Source organism: Mauremys reevesii, linkage group 6 (genome assembly GCF_016161935.1).
Source record: "Mauremys reevesii isolate NIE-2019 linkage group 6, ASM1616193v1, whole genome shotgun sequence".
NCBI classification, from domain to species: Eukaryota; Metazoa; Chordata; order Testudines; family Geoemydidae; genus Mauremys; species Mauremys reevesii.
The window spans coordinates 129,265,563-129,290,044 of NC_052628.1; the positions used below are offsets into that span (position 1 = coordinate 129,265,563).

At 47.9% G+C, this 24,482-nt stretch overlaps 1 protein-coding gene across 3 annotated transcripts in view; it reads left to right on the forward strand.

Annotated features, from left to right (window-relative positions):
• The window catches only part of TMOD1 (tropomodulin 1), an 84,955-nt gene continuing 60,473 nt past the window's right edge, over positions 1 to 24,482 (forward strand). For all 3 annotated transcript variants that reach the window (XM_039544482.1, XM_039544483.1, XM_039544481.1), the window contains exons 1-2: positions 1 to 125; positions 21,720 to 21,890. In XM_039544482.1, the coding sequence (XP_039400416.1) occupies positions 21,771 to 21,890 (120 nt within the window). In that variant the 5' untranslated portion in view covers positions 1 to 125; positions 21,720 to 21,770. The remainder of the gene's footprint in view (positions 126 to 21,719; positions 21,891 to 24,482) is intronic.

Here is a 24,482-nt window from a genome sequence, read left to right on the forward strand (position 1 = left end):
CAGGACGCGGCGCAGGTCAGCGCATCTCGCAGCCCCCGGCAGGACGCGGCCGCCGCAGCCCGTGCGCCCCTGGCCCTGCGCCCTCGCCGTGCGCCCCTGGCCCTGCGCCCTGCGCCCCGAGCCCGGTAAGCGCCGCGCCCGCGGGTCCCTCCCGGCCCCCAGCGCCCCGCGCCCCGGCTCCCCGCGGCCCCGGCCCATATCTGGGCAAAATATTCGGCTGTCACCAAGCGGGACCAGCGGCAGCGCAGCGGCTCTATAAATAGCCCCCGGCTGGCGCTGCGAGCGAGGCGCCGCAGCAGGGCCGGGCCGGGGGCTGGGAGCCGAGGAGCAGCCCGGGAACCACAAGCGGGGTCGGGGTCCTGCGCTTCCCTCCCAGGGCTGCACGGACTTGGGGGCGGGCGGGCGGGCGAGGGGGGTGTCCCGCTCTGCCCGGGGCGTAGGGACTGTAAGGGATGGGGCCCTGGCCCCTGGGCACTGCCAGACTGGATCCCATGGCTGGGGGATCTGTCCCAGTCCCATGCCTCCCCCAGATGCGTGAAAGGGAAGTTGGAGACTCCCTGCAGTTCTGGGCTAGCCTGGCCCAGGAAGAATCTCCTCTGAGCCCCAAAGCAGGCGTTAGAGCCTTTAACAAGCTCTGGTTATTGGTTTAACTTTTACTCCTGAATTTTACCAGTAAGTGCTCAAGGCTGTTCTGAACCCTGCTGAGCTCACACCCCGCCCGACAGTTTATTTTCTATTTGTTTCACTTTGTATAACACATTGGATCCTCAGCCCTGGCAAATTCCCCAAAGAATGAGCCTGACAATTTAATGAGGCACAAGTTAAATTAGACCTGCACTTCCAGAGAACCTGATAGCCACAGTGAAGAGGGACTTTCATGAACATTGGCATCCATTCCAAATATCCATGAAACACACAGATCCCCAGCTCTGCCCTTCCTGTACATGAGGTGCCTAATTTATTTGTTCCATTATTTCCGTAAAGTGCAGCTGTTCACTGGACTTAATCTTTGCCTTTGATAAAATAGTCACTCCCAATCTTGATTCAGGGCTTGCTGCCTGTGGATAGTGTGATGTAGAATCCTATTCACATGACACATCCATTTTCTGCTTACAACTCTTCCACAGAACTTTCCCAGGAATAGGATTCGGATCTACTTGATCAAAAACATCAATCTGTTAAAATGATGTAATTTGTGAGTGTACTTTTGGTCATTGTGAGTGGTGTTTTGTTAGGAAATGGCTTGCAGAAAGAGGACTCTCCTTTATGTTTAGTGTGTTGAAAGTATTTATAAGTGTAGATTGATGCCACTTCCCCTCCCACATCTTTGGGAACGTTAGGAGCCAGGTCCTAATGCCCCACAAAGTAGTGCATTGTGATTTAGTACCCATTATTTCTTGAGCACTTGTTTTGAGCTGTTTCACAGTATCCGTATCAAAGGCAGTTTGAATTAATTTTTCAAGTAAGGTGTCATGAATCACTGTGTTGCAATCACCGTATTCTCTGCTTCTGCTAAATTTGTAATTCCTTCCCCAAAAGCAATTCCTTGTGATTTATCCTTTGTAAATCCATTGCTGGTTTTACAAAGGATAATTAAATATTATAGGCCAGATTTTCTGTTCATTACACCAGTTTTATGCTGGTGCAATTCCTGTTATTTCATGGAGCTATGCTGGTATGGAACCAGTGTAAGAGAATGGAGAATCAGGCCCTGTACTTAATTACTTACAAGCTATTTTAGTACAAAGAATTTTAATTTTAGCTCTGCAGTTCACCTGTAATTAGAATGTGTGCTGCTGCAGTTCCATAATCCGTGTTACTTTTCAGCTAAGATCAGACATAGCAGTAGGCGTTTAAGGACCCCAGTAATTAATCTCTGAGGTGCATTCGCTTCAACAGTTTCTATCTATACACATGTATCTTACATACATATATTTCATTTTAATGAAATGTGTTCCAGTGGGATGTGCCAGTTTGACAGCCCCTCTCTTAATCCAGAGAACAGGCATGGCCATTCATTATTAATGTTCTGGGTCAGATCCTCATCTGCTGTAGTGCCACTGAAGTCGACTGGCTTGGAGCAACACCAAGTTACACCAGCTGAGGATCTGCCTCTTTACCTTTGCAGTTCACCCTATGGTGCAGTTCTAGTCTGAAAAGTGACATCAGCTTAGTGTGTAAACTTGGGCCTGTGTATATTCAGATTCCTGCACACTTATGTTCCTGGCTAACAAAAGTTTTTATCCTGTAACCCTTCTGCCAAGTGGTGTTGGCAGCAAGAAGAGCCAGGTTCAATAACTGGGGGCGGGGGCTTAGCATTACAAAACAGAACCATTTTGAGCCACCTCCCAGAAATCTGAGAAAACTAAACATCACCTCTGGGTGCTTCTAAAGCTACATCTACTCTAGAGGCCGGGGTTCTGGTTCCCAGCTGGAACAGACATACTCTACTCGTGGGGGAATTCTACGCCAACAAATAAAAAATTCTGCACACAATATTTTAAAATTCTGCAAAATTCTGCATATTTGTCAAAATCACACAATATAAGCACAATATAAGTTCCAATTAGCTTGGCAATTTATTTCAAAGTACCTGTCAACAAGTATGTCTGCAACAATACAGACAACAAAAAAAGATTCAGGAAATGATTTTTGACAAATAGATTCCTTACTAGGCATATTAATACAGAACTCTGAATAATAACTGCAGCACCTCTGCAGCAGAATGCATTTTCTAAGGGGGAGAAAAAATCTGCGGGGGACATGAATTCTGCATGTGTGTAGTGGTGCATAATTCCCCCAGAAGTCATACTCGCACCGGGTCTCATTGAGCTACCGTGGTAAAAATAGCAAGGAGTCCTGTGGCACCTTATAGACTAACAGACATTTTGGAGCATGAGCTTTCGTGGGTGAATACCCACTTCGTCGGATGCATGTGCTAAAAATAGTTGTGTATCTGCAGCAGAAGCAGCAAGGTCTACAGCATGGGCTAGCTGCCCCAAGTATAAACCTGCCTGAATCTGATGGTTATGAACTCTGGGCAACTAGCCCATGCCACTTCTGCCTGTGCTACCATGGCTACACTACTATTGTTGGCGTGCTAGCTCAGCTGAGAGCTAGCATGACTTTATCTATGCGAGCTGGGAATCGCATCCTTAGTTTGCAGTGTAGATAGTGTAAATGTAGATTAAAGAGGCAATACTGCCTCCTCATAAGCACTGAGTTGTGTATAACAAGTGAAAACTTTTAGTAAAGGGAGAGGGAACACAGCATTAATTTGAGAAAACACCACAACAGCAGGGACAGCCCACAACCTTTTGGCAGGGAAGCTCAGTTTGGAGGGAAGCCCCCATGCCCCCTCACTTGGGCCAAAATTTTGAAAGGTCTCAATTCTGCCTTCTTCCGGTTCTACCCCTCTTATGATACTGTTCTGCTGCCTACCCCAATAAAGGAGAACTAACAACTTAAAATATCTTGTTAAAAAAATTTAAATAACACTTAACTTTCAAATGCCTGAACAGCAAATGTAACTTTTCTTGTCTGCATAGTAAACACTGGCATTTTTATCTGTTTGAATAATCAAAGTGGTGCTTTCCGTGCCTTCTTGGTTGCAAAGATTTGAACTGCTTCCTGAAGGTCCACAGTCTGGGCCAGCACATGCTCTGTTGAGACGGTTGCAAGGCCGACCAGCCTCTCCTGTGTCATTGTGGAGCGTAGATGTGTTTTTATTAACTTCAGCTTGGAGAAGCTGTGTTCTCCACTGGCAACTGTTACAGGAAGTGTTAGAAGTATGTGCAGAGCAACAAAAGCATTTGGAAAGTGGGTGGTCATCTTATTTGTGCACATATATTCCAGAACAGCCTTTGGAGTTGATCCTGCTGAAATGTATCTTGAAAGCGCTTTCAGTTCATCACCTAAATCACTCGCATCAATATTTCACATGTCATCATGTGTCAACACTGTGTCTAGTGCCCTGCATTGCTAGTGTAGGTCTTCTTCAGGTATAGTGAGGAGTTTTGGAATATCATACAACATCCCAAATATTTTTTTTTTTTGTTTTTTAGCTTCATGAAGAAAGCAAAAAAAAACTAGAAAGAATCATATAAATGTTCCTCACAAATCTCTTAGTAAAAAAAAAAAGATTTTATACGATATGAAGAGAAACCAAATATACTGCTGTGTTCCTTGAGCTGCATGAAATGTTCTTTAACTGACTGTATTGCACAATCTAGCACCTGGTTAAAGAATTCAACTTTGAATTGTTGTTTGGGGTCTCATGGGCTTATTCCGTGCCTCGTAATCAAAATGTCGTCTTCTTCGGTGACTCTTGTATTCTTGAATGGGTGGGAAAATAGCTTCAGTGTGAAGTTCCTCTGCCAGCTTCTGTGCACTCTTCAGAACGTTTTGAAATCCCTCATCTGACGGGTAAGACTGTAGGTCTGACTTTGCTTTGTCCAGTTGTTCCATTGCTCCAGATATATCAAGGGCAACACCTTGGAGTCTCTTGCTTACAACATTTATTTCAAACAGTGTGTCATGCCACAACACTAAGCCACACAGAAATGTGAAGTTATGTATGTTTCTGGTGATTCCATTTCCCTCTGCCACTGTTCTCCCACGAACAGTTCCTGTCATAGCATTATCCTCCATAATGGCAACTATGGCATCATCTATCTTCCCAGTTTGGTGTTTGATGGGCTTTATCGCCTATGCTCAACTTTCAGCCTCAGAGACGATGTTCCCAGATGTTTCAAAACTTGCCATGGATGAGTCAATGCAGAGAAAAATACATAGATGCTTTGAATTATATTAAAAAAATTCAGCAGCCTCACTAGAAGCTGATGCTGCATCACTGACCACCAAGTTCAATGAATGAGAACTGCATGGGACAAAAGAAGCTCGAGGGTTTAACTCTCGGATCCGTGTCTGCACTCCTCTGTTCTTTCCTCTCACGTTGGCACCATGATCGTAGCCCTGACCTCTCATGTCAGCTATCGCAATTCCTGTATCTTCCAGCTTTTTAAGAAGCACATTTGTCATACCAGCTCCTGTAGTATCATCAATGTCAATATATTCTAGAAAATGCTCTCTGACAGTCACCATTGCAGGGACATTTTCACAAGATTCTGTTGTTGTTACAAAACGCACCATTAAAGTAATTTGTTCCGTATGGCTGATGTCCAGGGCCGCGCGGGGGGTGGGGGCAAGTGGGGCAATTTGCCCCAGGCTCCGCAGGGGCCCCCAAGAGAATGGCTGAGGCTCCCGCCTCCACCCCCATCCTGGCGCCTCAGTGCATCAAGCAGCGCCCCCGGACAGCGCTGCAGCCTGACTCCGGCGGGGCCCCTGAGCGCCGTCCCGCTCAGAGCCCCGTGGTAAGGGGGCGGGGCTGCGAGCTCCACGCCAAGCGGAGGAAGCTCAGGCCCCGCTGGAGCTCGTAGCCCCGCCCCCTCACCACGCGGCTCTGAGTGGGGCGGAGCTCAGGAGGTCCCGCCAGAGACATGCTTCAGCTGTTCAGCGATGCGCTGAGTTCCAGGTGAGGGAAGGGCCAGGGGGGCTTGAATAAGGGACAGGGAGTCTTGGGAACAGTCAGGGCACTGGGAGGGGGCAGATGTTGGGGGGGCGGTCAGGGGACAGGGAGCAGGATGGGGCCACAGGGAGGTGGTGGGGTCTCTGGGGGACGGTGAGGGGACAAGGAACAGAATAGGTCAGGGATTTTGGGGGCTGGCAGTTGGGGGGTAGGAAGTGGGTGGGGGTCAGATAGGGGGCAGGGCCAGGCTGTTTGGGAGGCACAGCCTTCCCTACCCTAAAGCTCATTCAGCAGTTTGAGGCTTGCAGAAGAGCCGAGCTGTTAGCTTTTTCATTAGGGCTCCCATCCCTTTCACGTCTCAAATGCCAAATTATAGTCTGTATTTAATTTCAGTGCCACAGGGAGATTCATGTCAGGGGAGGGTAGCTTCATTTAAAATTAGTCACTGGGGGAGGGATCACATGAGAAGAGCAATATCCTACACCACCTACCTCCTTCCCAACCCTACCAAGGGAGACCCCCCCTCCCCTGCATTTCCTGAGACTTCAGAGGGGTTAATTCAGTGGTTCTCAAACTTTTGTCCTGGTGACCCCTTTCACATAGCAAACCTCTGAGTGCGACACCCCTGCCACCCCTTATAAATTGAAAACATTGTTTTATATATTTAACACTATTATAAATGCTGGAGGCAAAGCGGGGTTTGAGGTGGAGGCTGACAGCTTGCGGCCCCCAGTAATAACCTCGTGACCCCCTGAGGGGTTCCAACCCCCAGTTTGAGAACCCCTGGGTTAATTTAATTTTAGCACCCTGTGTCCATTCACATGCATGTGCTATTTTTAGCATTTCAGTTTTCACAACATAGGCTCAGCCCAGATTCTGGAACAAGCTCAAATGCTCAGTTCGTGGAGTATGTACATAAGCTGTACTAAAGACAAACCCACAGTAACCATCTTCAGTTTGTGAGGGACCCCATGGAGCCAGTCTTTAGGAAATAGATAAATGCATGGAGGTTAAGTCCATTAATGACTATGAGCCAGGATGGTTAAGGAATGGTGTCCCTAGCCTCTGTTTGTCAGAGGGTGGAGATGGATGGAAGGAGAGAGATCACTTGATCATTGCCTGTTAGGTTTACTCCCTCTGGGGCACTTGGCATTGGCCATTGTCGGTAGACAGGATACTGGGCTGGATGGACCTTTGGTCTGACCCGGTATGGCTGTTCTTATGTTCTAACCTAAATGAACCCAAAGTTATGGAGACAGATATGAGTCAAGGAAACCAGCAGAGTATCAGAAACCTGGAAAAATCTCTGCCTGGATGGGCTTAGGCATTTGGTCACAAGCTGAGGTGGTTCAAAAGTTTTGGATTTTTTTAAGCAGAATTTTTTTATTGTTTCTTTAAACAATCAAACACAGCAAGCAGCAAATATTTGGCCACACAGTTCTGAAACCCCAAACCATGTTCAGGTTTTGGCAGACTAATTTCAGCCTTTCAATTAAAAAAAACACAACAAATTTTGAAGGAAAGCAGCCATTGTCTGTGATTTTTTTCTGCTTTTTAAAACCCCCTAGTTTTTGATCCAAAAAAAGTTTTGAAGGAAAATATTTGTCCAACCCTTTTAATGAGCTTTAGTGCCTTTTAGCACTAGCTAATGCTGAGACCGAGTGATACCTTGTAAAGAAGTTTTCTCAAAACTGGTTTTGTGCTGAGATGCAGAAGGTTTATTTTTCCCAGGGCCGCCCGTGAGGGTTGGGGAGCAAGTGGGGCAATTTGCCCTGGGCCCCGCAGGGGTCCCCCCCACGAGAATATAGTATTGTAATTTTTTTTATGGAAGGGGCCCCTGAAATTGCCTTGCCCCAGGCCCCCTGAATCCTCTGGGCAGCCCTGCTGATGTCAGGTGTGCAGTCCAGAATAATAGAGTAATATCTTGCTGACTTCAGATCTGCCACAATCTTCTGTTTGATAACTGTATGATCTCGTTTTGAATTGTTTTTCCAAGGTCGTGGTGTGTGTACATTTCTTGGGTGGTGACTCTTCTCAGATGCTCCTGGAGTACAGCATCAAACTCCGTCATCAGCTCCGCAGTTTTAAGGAAGTTTCTATTGTTTGGCACATACAGCTGATCTGAAGTGCCACACAGTGCTAGGTTTTATGCAGCAAGCACTCTCACAATGGCAATGAGACTTTTCAGAACATTTTGCCAGTAAAGAGACTCTGATGCAATCTTCTCTTGATGCTGATCATCTGTGGTGGCCTTTAACCTTAAGCCTGGTCTACACTACGCATTTAAACCGGTTTTAGGAGCATTAAACCGATTTAACGCCACACCCGTCCACACTAAGAGGCCCTTTATATCGGTATAAAGGGCTCTTTAAACCGGTTTCTGTACTCCTCCCTAACGAGAGGAGTAGCGCTAATATCGGTATTACCATATTGGATTAGGGTTAGTGTGGCCGCAGATCGACGGTATTGGCCTCCAGGCGGTATCCCACAGTGCACCACTGACCGCTCTGGACAGCAATCTGAACTCGGATGCAGTGGCCAGGTAGACAGGAAAAGCCCCGCGAACTTTTGAATATTTCCTGTTTGCCCAGCGTGGAGCTCCGATCAGCACGGGTGGCGATGCAGTTAAAAATCAAAATAAAGAAAGAGCTCCCGCATGGACCATGTGGACGTGATCGCTGTAAGGGCAGGCAAATCTGTTCTATCAGCGCTCCGTTACAGAAAACGAATTAAAAAACATTTTAAAAAAATCTCCAGACAGATGCCATAGCAGGGGCTCAGCGCACTGCTGCGTGACAAACGTAATGGAAAGCCAAAGAATCAAATGGACGCTCATGGTCTGGAGGACTCAAGCTATCCCACAGTTCCTGCAGTCTCTGAAAAGCATTTGCATTCTTGTCTGAGCTCCAAATGCTTCTAGGGTCAAACACAGTGTCCGCGGTGGGTCAGGGCATAGCTCGGCAATTTACGCACCCCCCACCCACCCCCAGAAGTGAAAGGGAAAACAATCCTCTCTTGACTGTTTTACATGTCACCCTATCTTTACTGAATGCTGCAGATAGACCCGATGCTGCAGCACTCAACACCAACATCCTTGCTCCCCCCCGCCATGGGTGGCTGATGGTGCAATACGACTGGTATCCGTCCTCGTCATCAGCCTATTGGCACAGGGGGCAGTGCAAAAGGACTGGTAACCATGCTGACTAGCATCCGTCAGGTCAATCAAGGGCGCCTGGCCCTAATTTTTCCTGGTAGATGGTGCAGTATGGCTGATAACCATTGTCGTCATAGCAACAGGGGGCTGAGCTCTGTCAGCCCCCACCCTTCATGTGTAAAAAAAAAGATTCAATTGTCCCTGAACTAGCAGCGGGATGCTGGGCTCCTCTCCTCCACACTCCTTACTGTCCTGTCTGGACTATCATAGCAGCTGGAGGCTGCCTTCCACTCATTTCTCACTAACAAGTCAGTGTGTCTTATTCCTGCATTCTTTATTACTTCATCACACAAGTGGGAGGACAATGCTACAGTAGCCCAGGAAGGCTGGGGGAAGAACGGAATCAACAGGTGGGGTTGTTGCAGGAGCACCCCCTGTGAATAGCATACAGCTCATAATTTCTGCTGGATCTGACACAGAGCAGCTGTGCTCTCTGATACAGTGGTTCTCTAGTACACTTGCCCATATTCTAGGCAGGACTGATTCTATTTTTAGATACCAAAAAGGAGAGATTGACTCAGGGAGTCATTCCCAATTTTGGCTTTTGCGCCCCTGGCTAAGAGCAGCCATGGGCACTTATGACAGCAGCAAATGGTGCAAAACGACTGGTAGCCATGATCATCTTTTTACCAATTTATGGATTGGTAGATGGTGCAGTATGGCTGATAACCATCTCTGCTGTCATGCAAAAGCAAAAGCATGCTGCTGTGTAGCGCTGCTGAATCGCCTCTGTGAGCGGCATCTAGTACACATACGGTGACAGTCACAAAAGGCAAAACAGGCTCCATGATTGCCATGCTATGGCATCTGCCAGGGCAATCCAGGGAAAAAAGGCGCGAAATGCTTGTCTGCCGTTGCTTTCCCAGAGGAAGGAGTGACTGACGACATTTACCCAGAACCACCCGCGACAATGATTTTTGCCCCATTAGGCACTGGGATCTCAACCCGGAAATTCCAAGGGGCGGGGGAGGCTGCGGGAACTATGGGATAGCTACGGAATAGCTACCCACAGTGCAATGCTCCAGAAGTCGATGCTAGCCTCGGACCGTGGACACACACCACCGATTTAATGTGTTTAGTGTGGCCACGCGCACTCGATTTTATACAATCTGTTTTACAAAACCGGTTTATGCAAATTTGGAATAGTCCCGTAGTGTAGACGTACCCTTAGTCTCATCTCAAGCTCTTTCTCCCTATGGAATGCTCTCTGGTGATTTGCTGCCTTCTCTTGGCATGCCAGATTTCTAGCTAGATTTTTCCAGTCCTTTGTTCCTGTAGAACCCAGTGTGGCTGGAACATTAGACTGGAGGAGTTTGCTACAAAAACAGTATGCAGCATTCTGGGGTTTTGAGTACCTAAGCCATGGCCTCTCCACTTTGTCACCATTGGGGATTTCACACCAGGAATGTGTTGGATGGAAACTTCTATTTTCATTGTCTTTGGGGAACATGAAGTTTTTCACTTGCTGTGGCCCATGCAGAACAAGGAAGTCCCTCAGGCTACTGCTCAAGTGGGTCCACAGTCCTGGCTCATCTAGACTTAAGGAACTAAACTCAGCAGCAGCTGTTTCTTGTGCCTCCACCACACTCTTCTCTGATCTGCACATTTCTTCAGGAATGTGCTTGGTTACATCCATTTGAGATGGCGATATGGGTGCTGCAGTAGCTGCCAGGTCACCTGCACTCTGACTAACTGGAAGATCAGGCATCTCCTCACCACTCACATCCTCACTGGGGCCGGAAGGCTCACTGTGAACCTTTGTGTCTGTGTATCTCAGGAGAGCTCCTTCCTGCTTAGATAGAAAAGCTTCCCTTGCTTGCTTTCTTTTTCTGAATGCTGCCCCAGAGGGGCGTTTTCTTCTTCCACTCATGACTGCTGTTCTGTGCCAGCTAGAGTGGCTCTCAGTGCTCAGTTGAAGGGGACAAATAAGCAGGCTGGTAGCAGGGTCTGGGTGAGGGAAGATCTCAGCCTCTTAAGGGCCTGTCTCCTACTACTTCAGTTGACTGTCTGTTCTCCTCAAGTGGGTTCAGGGAAGCAGCAGGAAATAGGAAGCTCCCTGAGAAGCTGGTGTTAGTCCAGGCTCCTAGGGATGCTAGAGAGGTACATAAGAGGCTCCTCCTCCTCCTCTCTCTCCCTGCAGCTCCTGCTGCTTTCTGTTAGTCCCTCTCACCTTTTCTCCTGCCTGCCTGTTACGTCTCTTGTGCCCTCCTTCCTCCAGCACAGCACTCCACCAGCTCTGTGCATCTAGAGCAGAGAGAATACATATGCACCAGCACCAGACACAATTTTCTACACTCTGGGTCCTAGTGGTGCCCACCCACCCCCCGCAGTCTGGCACCTGAGGTGGCCGCCTCAGTTTGCCTCATGGTAAGGCCAGCCCAGCACAACAGTGACCCGAAAGTACCTCCTGCTTAGTGACTAAGGTTCCAGTTAGGACGACCCCTCTAAATTAAGGCACAATAAATAAATTAAAATAGGCATATTAAGTTTAGGTCTGCTGCCCTTTCCTCATACAATAATGTTAACATCATTTATTTACCCCTGCATGAAATACTTAAGTGAATTTTAACCCCAAACAGCCAAATTGATTACTTTGGCAAAGCATGTGTGTCTGTCCAAATATGATCTGCTCCTGAGGTCTCTTCCCTCAGTTCCTCAATGGAAGGCAGGGGAGAGCTTAGTCAGACTTCTGCTTACACTGCTGTTAGAAGAGCAGACAAGAGCTGAAACACTTCTGGGGAGCTGGAATCTGTTCTGGCCCATGCATCATACAAGAGGAAAGGAAGGTGCAGTGTGAGTCAGTGGGAGCCCTCTTTGGTTTTCATGCAGGGCTGGCAGATAGGAAATGAACAGTGGATCTATAGTGGCTAGACTGCCCCTTTGGTTTCTTGCCAGTCTTGGAGCCTGGTCCAGGTGCAGTGTTCCCGTGGCATTCAGTGGGAGTTTCAAAGGGCAGCAATGTCAGGATTGGTGTCTCAACCTGACGGGGAATTTACTACAGTTGAGAGTCACTCTCTCCATCTGAGCAGTGAGAAACCATAGAAATGTGAGCCCACTCAGCTTTCCACAGCTCCAGTCACTGGATCTCCTGTGGGTCTAATGTTTGCTACGTTTTCATCGAGACTGCTGAAAAGGCAGCCACAGATGTGCCAAAAACCCAGAGCACCGACACTCAAGAACCTCCAAGAGCCACTTTGCAAAGCAAAATGTACTCTGGAGCCTACCTGCTGAGCTAGCTGTTGTCAAAGTACAACCCTGGCACCTTCCCAATGTAGCTGTGATGCAATTAGCTCAGCTTGGGTGCAGATCAAACCAAATCTCTCTTCCTGAGCAGCCTTCTCCATCCCCACTGCCTCTGTGCTTGCAATATTTACACTCCCCCGTCACATCAGTTGGTTTTTGTAATTGGCGGGAGCTGAACTAGGAAGGTGCACAAAGACTGGCAGCAGCAATGAATGATTCAACAGCATAAATTAATAGGGGCAGAAGATGAGTGTGTCCACTCTTGAAATATAAGGGATCAGACGCTGTCCTGACTTCCACCCTGTGTAATCCCATGGCCTCCTATATGGTGACACAAGCCTAGGAATTAGAGGCTGCCAGGCCGCGCGCGCGCCGCGCCGCCTCCGCCGCCCGGCGCTCGGTCCGCGCTCTTGTCCCAGGTCCCAGCCAGCCCCGGGGCCAGCGGACCTGGCGATGGCCGGCCCGCCTGGCTCCGCGCGGCTGGCGCGGCGCGCTGCGGGGCGCGGCGGGCTGCGGGCGCTCGGCGGGCGCAGCGGAGCGCAGCGCGGCTCCGGCCTGCTGCAGCTGGAGGAGCGCAGCAGCCAGGCGGCGCAGCCAGCGCCAGCCCGCATGCTCGCTGTCGCCCCACCGGCCCAGCGCCCCCTAGATAGATTTGCGCGGCCTAGGCAGCAGCTTGCTGGTGCCTAGAGCCGCCCCTGGACACAAGGAAGTTTGGATAGGGCAGAATTTAGCTCTCTGTTCCGCAAAGGATGCGTTATTTAGTGGCATTTTTTCAGTGAATCTCTCTGTAGCTCTGTCTCTTTCAGCCTCTCATGTGCTAGAGGCAGCAGTGTGGACTAGAGCAGAGAAGGGGTGTTTGGCGCAGTCACCGGGGTCCATATTTATCACTTGTTAAAAAGGTACTTTCCTTTCTAAGAGAATGAAATCAGCCAGAAAACAAATCAGCGCACACATGTCAGAAAGCAGCCCCATAAAAGGACGGGTCTTAGGTATTTATTCTTGTTCTCCAGACCGAAGACTTGACACTTGGTAAATATTCACGTCTCAGTAAGCATGCTTCATTTAAAGCTAGTGCCTGAGATTAACTGTGCATTGACTGGTCCACCACACGAGTTGGGAACATGGTCTAGGGCACTGGTCATGGGACTGGGAGACAGGGAGCATAATTCTCCAGGGCCCTGCTCCTTGTGTCATTGTTAACACCTACGCAAAGTGTGTGTAAATGGTCCCAGATCAGAATGGCTGCATTTTACACCCATCAGCACAGGTGTAAGGGACAACACGAGGTGCAAGGCAGGAAAGAAACATGATCAGAGAAGCCTATTTCTGAATATGCTTACCCCAGTGTAAACTCTCTAGATTTCCTCCTGATTCAAACCAGTGCAAGTGAGATCAAGCAAGGATCCTCCTGAGTTCTAGACCTGCCACTGCCACTGATTTGCTGTAAGTCCTTGGGCAAGTCGCCTGGGCCCAAATTTTCTGAAGGATTCACTAAGGACCTGATCCAATGTCTGCTGGAGTCAATGGGTGTCTTTCCCTGCCTATGTCTCCAGTGGGTAATGGATCAGCCCCTAATTCTGGGCACTTCTGCTTGAGACACCGAGGTCCTGGTGTTCCCAAAATGCGGAGTGCTCACAACTCTAACAGAAGTCATTGGGATCTGTGAGAGATCAGGCTTCCTGGGATCCATGATCTCAGGGTCCAAAATTAGAACATTTAAGGCCCTAATCTCTCTGTCTCTTCACTGTAACCCCCTGCCCCCTCAGTTTGTGCCCTAGATATAACCTGCCCCAGCCCATGCAATTAACACTAAATGTAGTCACAGAATGTTTGGTTATCATTAACTTTTAATGATTGGGTACCTACTGTGTATCCGATGTATCTCTTGTTTATCTCGCAAATCATACTACGGGCCAAAGAAAAAGCAAAAATGTTTGCAACAGCTGCAAAGAGGGTGATTTATGTGAAGTTTATATAATTTAAAAATAATGGTTCTAACTTATGACTCAGATTTTACTTAACTCCTGCAAAAGGATCATATAAACCAAACCACTGCACACTCCCATGAGGGATGGTCCTAGAGCTAGGGCAATCCAGAGCAAGCCTTGCACAACCCCCTAGTGAAATTTAAAAACAAGGCTGGATTTAGAACGTAGAGCATTTTGCTGCACTTCTCTCTGAAAGTTGGCAGCTTGTCCTGTCATCATCGATGCTTTTACTTATAAGGACTTAGTCAACTGGTGTCACATTAGGGAAAAAGCTCCCTCGTTTGCTTCTCCACCTGTAAACCTGGGAGATATTTTCCTGTAGATTTTTGGCTTTTGTCAGGCAAGCATTTATTTGTATCCCTGTATTTCCAGTCTGGAGTTGTAGCTCACACTGCTCTGATCTGTTTACCTGTTGCTTTAGTATGTAATCAGTGATTGCCATGGCTCTGGCAATAATAATACCTAGCACTTACATAGCTTGGCTCATCAGCACATTGCAAAATGCTTTACAAAGGTCAGAATCTTTATCCCCATTTTACAGATGGGGAAACTGAGGTATAGGGTGACCATAACAGCTCTCATTTGTCCTATGGATATCTGTGCTTCTCCTGGTTCATGTCACCTTCTTTACCACAGCAAACACTGAAATCTGCATGGCAGCTTGGGTTGACAATAAGCTTTATCAAGGGGACAGCTGTATGAGTACCCGATCTAGGCTAAGATCAGGTGTGATTGATCAATTACACAGGAGCAGAAAGAAGCCTGCTAAGAGGAGGTGTTTACAGTCTCAAGATCACAACTCTTCGTTTCCTCTTAGCACTTTCGTGTAACTAGAGTCCAGATGACCTCTGAATGGTATATGTGCTGCTGTTCTGTAAGTGATGTACAGCGTGAGACCACCAAGGAGTGAAAATGAACGGTGCTGGTTACCAAGCATGAGAGAAAATTGTCAGTACTATAATGAAGCGTCTTCAAGGGCTATAAATCATTCATAGTTCTGAGGGTCATTTTGTGTTTAAATGTATATGACTGTGTGCTCTTGTGTGTGATCAAAAACAATTCTTAAACACAAAACCAACCAAGGGATTTAAATGTAAAATATTTAATCAATGTTGGGTTATAGCTGAGATTTCAAAGGCCCAACAGTCTCTGGGAATTCAGAGTTAGGGTTCCAATAACTGCCTGAGCTTGGCTACACTTCAGAATACATTGCAAAGGCAGAGCAAGATGGAATGGCTGGAAATTGAAGCTACTCCGATTCAGACTGGAAATAAGGTGCAACTGTTTAACTGACGGTAATTAACCAGTGGAACAGCTCACAGAAGGGCATGGGAGATTCTCCATCACTTGGAGTCATTAAATCCAGCTGAAGTCTCTTTATCAAAGAAGTGCTCTAGCTCAAACAGAAATTATCAATTTGATACAGGAATCACTGAGTAAAATTCTCTGGTGTTTGTTATGTGAGAGGTCATTGGGGGAGGAGTATGTTTGAATTTCCTGACATTTGTGCATTTACAGCCACATCCATAGTATGGCACTAGTGTGGTTAATTCTTTTTGTGATTAAAACATGTGAGTAGGGTGACCAGATGTCCTGATAAAATCGGGACCGTTCCAATATTTAAGTGTTTGTCCTGCGTCCCGACCGATCTTTGGTTGGGACGCAATTTATTTATTTATTTTGCTCCGCCAGCAGACCCCCATGTGTCCCGATATTTTCTCTCTCTCATCTGGTCACCCTACATGTGAGTGAAGTTAGCGGGCTCCTCGCTGGATGCCCATGGGACCAGGTGCCGTTTGGGCTGACTCTGTCAGTGCCCTGGCTGGTGGCTTAGTGCGAGAGAGGAATGGGGACCAGGGGCTGCAAAGGGGAGATTCGCAGAAGGTGGGTGCCTTGCACTGTTGGGAAATCGCACTGGCTCTGGTGGAGAGTAGACTGACCAGCTCCTCCGGGCTTGTTCCACATTAACGAGGAGGGGGGTGCTTGGAAAGGGGAACCTGCCACAGAAAGGGGAGGAGGACAGGGTGAAGACTGCTCCACCTCAGAGATGGCTGACCACAGACTGGTCAGCCAGGCCTCACCGCCCTGAAGCTGCATGGCCCAGTGGGAAAGCAGTGTCCCAAGAGGAGGGGCTGGAGGTGGGCCATGGACCCTAACTGAAGACAGCAGAGCAGCTGATGAACGAAGCCCCCAGGGCTGGCCCCAGACAGACGGCTTAAGAGACAAGGCACCTTTGCTTCTCTTTTCTCCTCCTTTGACCCCCTCTCACAAGGAGAGCGAGGGAAAGGGACCTCTCTTGTCTTTGGGTGGAGAACCCTTTGTGTGCTACAAACAGGGAGGTCATTATAAATAACTTGAATTGGGGACTGTGAGCGAGCAGACTCACCCTGCGGCACCTCCTGCTGCTGTTCTAGGGAATTAGCGTCCAGAGCGGCCTCTGCTGGCTGGTGATCCGCCTTTCCGCTTGCTGTTGGCCCCCCGTGTCCCTCCCAGGACCCGGTGCCCCTTTTACCTGGGGTGCTGCCCCCTGGCAGTAACCCCTGTCTCTCAGGGTCTCCCCCTCCCCAGGGAACCCCCACCCACTATCCCCACCTTGCCTCAGTTTAAGGCTACTGCCAGTCATCGTCTCACCCCCGTGCCCTGGGGCCGACTGCAGTACCAGCCACTCATCACTGGCAAAGGGGTTTGGACCTGCTGCCTTGGCCTACCCCTGGGCTGCCTCTGCAACCCCCAGTACCTGTTAGCCCGATGCTAGGCCGCAGCCTGGGGCTTTCCAGGCTGGAGCTCCCCAGCTCCTCAGCCTTTCCCCAGCCCTGCTCCACTCAGATACCCTGTCTCTAGCTCCCTGCAGCCAGGCCCTTCTCCCTCTACAGGCAGAGGGAGACTGTTTGGGCTCCTGCCTCACAGGCTTTTTATACAGGCCAGCTGGGCCTGATTGGGGCATGGCCCAGCTGCGGCTGCTTCCCCAATCAGCCCAGCTTGTAGAGCTGCAGCCCTCTTCAGGGCTGCTTTTTAAACCCCCTCAGGGCAGGAGCAGGTAACCACCCAACCACAGGGACTGTGGGGACACAGAAGTGCCCCAGCCCCCCACAAGGCCCCTGCTGCATGTCTCACATTGGGCACCCACAATCCCCTATCACCTTAGCCAGTGTTGGCCATTTGTCCTAGGGGTCGGAGATGTGGTTTCCTGAGGAACAAGCTGTTGGCTCTCGCACGGGGCCATCTTGCTCCATTTAGGCGGTCTATCACCAAACCAAACCTCGTACTTCCCTGTTATACTGCTAGTGCCTCGGGCGTGTTCTCTATGGTCATAAACACTGGCCCTTCAATTCCACTACGCTAGCAAATACCTCAATCGGCCGGGAGAGACTTCCACATGCATTGCTCGGCCTCTGAGGATAGCAGCTCTGGTGTTCACACCTGTCCGTGACAGTCACAGCTGCAAACTTTGCTCTGTGCTGCAGGCCTCAGATCACTCCCTCACGGATGCTTTTGAGACCAGTAGGAGTCTGACACCAAACTCTGGGACACGCTTTCCAGCAGCAACGTCCCAGGCTGCTGTCTGCAATCAAACCCTTCCCCCGCCTTTGTCTCCCTCTCAGCGTGGGTGAGTTAAAGGTTAGATTGCTGCAGAGTCACTTGCTTTGCTGGTCTCTGTCTGTCTTGTGCTAGGGGTGGAGCCACATCCTTTTGTTGTGGAGACAGGAATCACATCAGAGTTAAGGTTGCAACCAACATAGGCATTGCCACCCTGGGTCAGTGCAGGCCGGCAGGCACAGGAAGTGATTTTGAACCATGACGCGGATGTCAGCATATCAAATGAGCTCATTCAGTCTGTTTCTCTTGGGTTATTCTATTTTCACAGTCATTCAAATAGGCACAGCACAAAACAGGACCCAACCCTGAGACATGCACAGTGCCCTCAGTTCCTATTGACTCAGCACTTTCATAGAATCATAGAAGATTAGGGTTGGAAGAGACCTCAGGAGGTCATCTAGTCCAACCCCCTGCTCAAAGCAGGACCAACACCCACTAAATCATCCCAACCAGGACTCTTTCAAGCCAGGCCTTAAAGACCTCTAAGGATGGAGATTCCACCACCTCCCTAGGGAACCCATTCCAGCAGGGGCGGCTATAGCCATTTCGCCGCCCCAAGCACGGCGGCACACTGTGGGGGGTGCTCTGCCAGTCACCGGTCCGGTGGGCTCCGGTGGACCTGAGATTCCACCGAAGCCGCGGGACCAGCAGACCCTCCTCAGGCATGCCTGCGGGAGGTCCACCGGAGCCGCTTGCCACCCTCCCGGCGACTGGCAGAGCGCCCCCCGCAGCATGCCGCCCCAAGGATGCGCTTGGCGTGGTGGGGCCTGGAGCCGCGCCTGCATTCCAGTGCTTCACCACCCTCCTAGTAAAAAAAGTTTTTCCTAATATCCAACCTAAACCTCCCCCACTGCAACTTGAGACCATTGTTGCTGCTCCTGTCATCTTCCACCACTGAGAACAGCTGAGCTCCATCCTCTTTGGAACCCCACTTCAGGTAGTTGAAGGCTGCTATCAAATCCCCCCTCACTCTTCTCTTCTGCAGACTAAATAACCCCAGGTCCTTTAGCCTCTCCTCGTAAGTCATGTGCCCCAGTCCCCTAATCATTTTCGTTGCCCTCTGCTGGACTCTCTCCAGTTTATGCACATCCTTTCTGTAGTGGGAGGACCAAAACTGAACGCAGTACTCCAGGTGTGGCCTCACCAGTGTCAAATAAAGGGGAATAATCACTTCCCTCAATCTGCTGGCAATGCTCCTACTAATACAGCTCAATATGCCGTTGGCCTTCTTGGCAACAAGGGCACACTGTTGACTCATATTCAGCTTTACGTCCACCGTAACCCCTAGGTCCTTTTCTGCAGAACTGCTGCCCAGCCATTCAGTCCCTAGTCTGTAGCAGTGCATGGGATTCTTCCTTCCTAAGTGCAGGACTCTGCACTTGTCCTTGTTGAACCCTCATCAGATTTCTTTTGCCCCAATCCTCCAATTTGTCTAGGACACTCTGGACCCTATCCCTACCTTCCAGCGTACCTACCTCTCCCCCCATCTTAGTGTCACCTGCGAACTTGCTGAGGGTGCAATTCATCCCCTCATCCAGATCATTAATAAAGATGTTGAACAAAACCGGCCCCAGGACCGATCCGTGGGGCAACTCCGCTTGATACCGGCTGCCAACTAGACATCGAGCCATTGATCACTACCCATTGAGCCTGAGAATCTAGCCAGCTTTCTATCCACCGCAGAGTCCATTCATCCAATCCATACTTCTTTAACTTGCTGGCAAGAATACTGTTGGAGACTATATCAAAAGCTTTGATAAAGTCAAGATATATCACATCCACCACTTTCCCCATATCCACAGAGCCAGTTATCTCATCATAGAAGGCAATAAGGTTTGTCAGGCATGACTTGCCCTTGGTGAATCCATGCTGACTGTTCCTGATCACCTTCCTCTCCTCCAAGTGCTTCAAAATGGATTCCTTTGATACTTTGCAGAATTGGGCCCAGCCTGCCACATTAGGACCATCCAAACTAGACATTAACATTAAAATAACAATGAGAATCTCCTCCCATTCAGTCACCCCCAAAGCCTATCCCTTTCTCTGAAACCCAGTAGAGAGGGTCTGCTTTGCAGCTGGCCCAGAAGGCTAACCAGTCAGGGGTTGGGAACAAGGGCCTTGCATGAATGACAGACACCCTTCCACCCTCCCTGCTCAGCAGTACTCGCCTGGGTGAGAGATGTCTGAGCACTAGTATATCAATTGTTTGACACTGCAAATCTACTTAAGCTACATTGGTGATTAGGAGTATTGGAATCCAAAGCTGTTCCGTTTGTCCAAGTGCCAGATCCGGAAAATGCAAATACAATTTGTGCTTCCTTCTCCGGACTCCCGGGTAATATTATTCCTGCCCTCGATATGCCTGGCCCCAGTTTAGCAATTTAAAACAGACGAGTCCTGCTAGTGGCTCATCCCTACTGTATCAAGCCTGAGCTGATGTTGTCATGCCTGGAAAATTGTGACTGCTTTTAAATGAGATTGTGTAAAGGGTGCGATTCCGCAGTGGCACAGGGCACACAGACTTCGAGCAAAGGAAATGGATGTTATATCTGAATTATGATCACAAACGTGGGAAGCAAAGTATTTGACCAGCTGACTGCCTTAAACTTAACACCATACTGTCAAATGTTGTATGTTTAATGTTCGCTTTTGTGACCAGTGTAAAGATTCTTTTTCTAATTAGAATAGCAGTTGTGATGCAGGAAGTTCTTAGTTAATGAAGATGTAGTGGGGAGGTAAAATATATCCTAAAAGTGCATAATTTGCTTTGGACTGGTTTGGGAAAAGCTAGAGAAGTCTGGCTAGGACTGTGAAGCACAAACGAACTCAGAGAAAGTGAAGAAGCTAAAATCAAAAAGGTAAAATGGTCATTGATGGAGACAGGGAAAAATTCCAGTTTAATGAAAAGGAAGCAGTATTTGAAACATATGGGCTCATACGTCATCCTCTTCCAGATGCTACAGAAGACAATGGCAAGAGAAGATTCCCCCCTCCCCGCCCCTTGATATTGATAGGATAAGTGATGTTTGCAATGTTTTTAAAGCCATCTAATTTCCATGGGACCTACAGGAAGGGACTGAAGTGCTTTGAAAACTTTATGTATCGAAAGCAAACTTTCCAGGTGAAAAATATAAGTAAATATATTTTTAGGTATGCCTGGGTGCATATACGTGTATGTGTTAGCTATTATTTCAGGTTGTTATAATACATTTTTAAATATCTAGAGTTTTAAAAGAACTAAATCTTAACAGCTAAGTCTCCATTATTGGCTATTTTTTAAATTCCATTTAAATGTATCAATTACTGCACTGAGAGGTGATAGCATCTCCTCTCTCTATATATGTGTCATTATTTTATATTAAGTACATGAGGAAAAGTCTTGCTCATAATTGATTGACAAATCATATGGTCAGTTAGTAAGTTTCCATTGTGTACCTTCTCAGAGGTAAATAATATTAAAGTGTAGAACTACATTAACCAGTCAGTTCATATATGCAGATAAATACATCATGATGGCATGCATCATTTCAGCAAAGCTTACTGAACTTCGATGAGCCCCTGAGTTACATATGCTGTGTATCTGCTTCCTGATTCTTCCAGACTTCTCTCTTCACCTCCCATTTAGAAAGTTAATTTAAAAGGAAAACTGCTGCACTTCTGAGACTCATGGCCTTAGTCCAGATTTTCAGATTCTGAACGTGTGCAGAAATGCACAGACCACCAGATTCCGCCACCCTGCTGATCTAGAGCTTTGCTTTTCAGTAGGGCTAGCCACAGAGGAAAGTATTATTCAGTTTGAGTAACGTTACCAGAATTAGATCCCATGGGGAGTTTTTGTTTTGGTGAAAGTAGTGATTTATTATCCCTCCAGGAAAAAAATATGGACCAAGGTAAAATGTGGTCACTATATTCTTCTCTGCTCAGTCAGTGCTGATGTTCACCTTAACAGGAGTAAATTTCTAGTACTGCTCAGAGTGCTAAGTACTTCCCCGCAGCCTCACTGTGGGACTAGGACTCAGAATGTGAGCTCATGCTGCCCTTCTACTTGCTTCTGATACATCTGCTGTTACACATTTGAAGACTATCTTGCATTCTAATAGCAGTAGTGGTGAGAGCTCAGTTTTCACTTTGCCTTTTTTTTTTATTATAGATCACCCTTCAGCATAAAACGTGAGAATTTAAAAACTGAGATTTCTCTAAAATGTCGTACAGACAGGAATTGGAGAAATACCGTGATCTGGATGAGGATAAGATCCTTAGTGCATTGACAGAAGAAGAGCTCAGGACACTGGAGAATGAACTGGAAGAGCTAGACCCTGATGTAAGTAGATTTTAAATGACCTCTAAATGGCTAATTCTGAGTAACAGTGGCAAAAAGCTTTATATCTTTTGGGTGGATCTATCAGTATTTACTTCTTTAATCTGCTAAACTCCCTGTCCATCTCCTGAAACTATAGTTTATGTGGTCTGAATTCATGACTTTGTGTGTTCTTTTTATTTCATTTAATGACTTATGTGAGAAATTTAATACCTAAGCAATGTAATTGCTCCTCTGAAAAATGCAGGCCATTCATGTGGTTACACAAGGTCTTACTCCAGTTTCTCAGTGCTCCTGTGAATACAATAGCAGGTGAAGCCAAGCAAAATCTGGAACTGGAGCAGAGGTCTGCTAAAGAGCAGTGTTTCTGAACCAGCTCTTTTCTGCTGTGATGGGTAAAGTGCCAGCTTAGACGGAGGGCCAGAGCCTGCTAACTTTAGTGACATTCTATAGTCTATAAGGTGCCACAGGACTCTTTGCTGCTTTTACAGATCCAGACTAACACAGCTACCCCTCTGATACTTTAGTGACATTGAGTAGTTTCTTATTATGCTAGCAGTCCCATTGAATTCAGTGGGATCACTCAGAGCCCTTATTCTGTGTAAGGATGGCAGAATTGGTCCATACGTTTGCATCCTGTTTAAAAACCCTCCCAGCCCTGTCTCTGTCCGTAGAACTCATGCTCACAAGATCCAGATCCCAAAGAACCTACGGTATGTGTACTGCGGTATGTGTGCTGTCCCACTGACTTAGTTAGGTGATCATTCATTGTTCTTCCTGCCGCACTGCCTAGAACAGCAGCTGCTGCAGAGTGGAAACAGGCCACCACTGCCACTGAGTGTCCCTGGGCAGAAGCACTCCTGCTGATCCCAGCTCCTCGGAGCCTGACTCCAAGGAGATGGTGACTATTCCACCGACTCTGTATCAAGCTTTCTTGGAGATGGCACAACGGACTTGGACCCTGATCCTGCAAACATGTACACACAGGAGTAGCCCTGTAAGTTCATGGGAATTGCGCAGGTGTGTAAAAGAAAGCAACTCACATGCATAAGCGTTTGCAGGGTCCAGGTCTTAGTAAGGACTTAGTAGTTTGCCTACTTTTAAGAAAATATTTGCCTGCTGAGCACATGCTGTTCGGTATTTCGATGGCGTAACTCTGGGCTGTCAAGCCTGTAGGAACTACAGGGCTGGATTCCATATTTGTTTATAGTCCATGAGTTGGGATATCAATTCAGAACCTCATAGTCCCCTCAATCCACAGTGGATCCCCACTGCTGTCAAGGGGAGGTTACACACAGAACATAGGGAGAATCTGCCCTCTCATGTTAACTGTTTATTCAGTCCCTTATTGTCACATTCAGCATCATGCTGAGAGAATTTAGGCTCCCTTTAAGCCCTGCTACTGCTGCTCTTTAACCTTCTGCATAGCCTGCCCTCCTTTCTCTGCCCCTTCTCGCTCTGCATCTCCTCCTTTCTTTCCCCCACATTTCCTCCTTCCCGGCAGCAACTCCCACTTCTCCCGGGTTTCGCTCCCACCCTGTCACTTCCTCTCGCTGTGTCCATTTCTGTGTCTGGGAAATAGGAGTAATGATACTGACCTCCTTTGTGAAGCTCTTTGAGATCTATGGGCAAAAAGTGCTGTACAAAAGCTAGGTGTTCCTGTTGCTCCCCTTCCATCCACTAACACGATCAGCAATAGAATCGTTAATGTTAACACTGAAGTGTCATCCCTCGGCTTTAGAACGGGCAATGCAATGAGGTGAATAGGGACTGGAAGTTTGCCCTTTTGAGTCACTGTTCCAGGCTCTCTGCAGACTCTGGCAGATGTTGCTGCATGGCTTACACTTGGGGTATGGCTGGAAGAGAGCTCTCCCAGCACTGCAGATACTCCACCTCCCCATGGGGATTAGCTTACAGCGCTGGGGCACTGCTTACACTGGCGCTTTGCAGCGCTGTAACTTGCTGCGCTCAGGGGGGTGTTTTTTCACACCCCTGAGCGAGAAAGTTGCAGCGCTGTAAAGCGCCAGTGTAGCCAAGGCCTTGGTCCGCATTTGGAAGCTCATCTCTGCAGGCACGAGGGCTAGAAACGTACCTCTGTAAATGAAAATGGAGATTCTGCAGAGACAGGTGCACTACACGAGTCCACGCTAATGTGATGCAGGAGACCCTCTACCAGTACTTTGCCACTGCAGGAACTGCAATAGGAATACATTGCTTGGTCTCCAGTGCAGTGCATAAGAATGTACAGTGGAATCTCAGTTTTACAAACACCAATTTTACAAACAACCTGTCTACAAGCCATTTTTCCTGAGAGAAAATACAGTAATCACATAACAAAAGTGTTGTCACTGAAGAACAAGTCAACATCCTTTCACATTCCAGTGCCTCCAATGCATTGGAAATCGCTTTGCTGAGGTCTGAAGGACAAGAAGAAAGTGTCATGTTGCACCTTCTGTTCTCTGGAGATGATCCGTTTTATAAACTTTTTGATTGTATTAATTGCACAATCACCAGTTAGCGTGTAAAACGGGGGTTCTACTGCAGGCTGACTGATTTGACTCACTAGCTTCCTGATACAGTAGAACTCCTATTTTG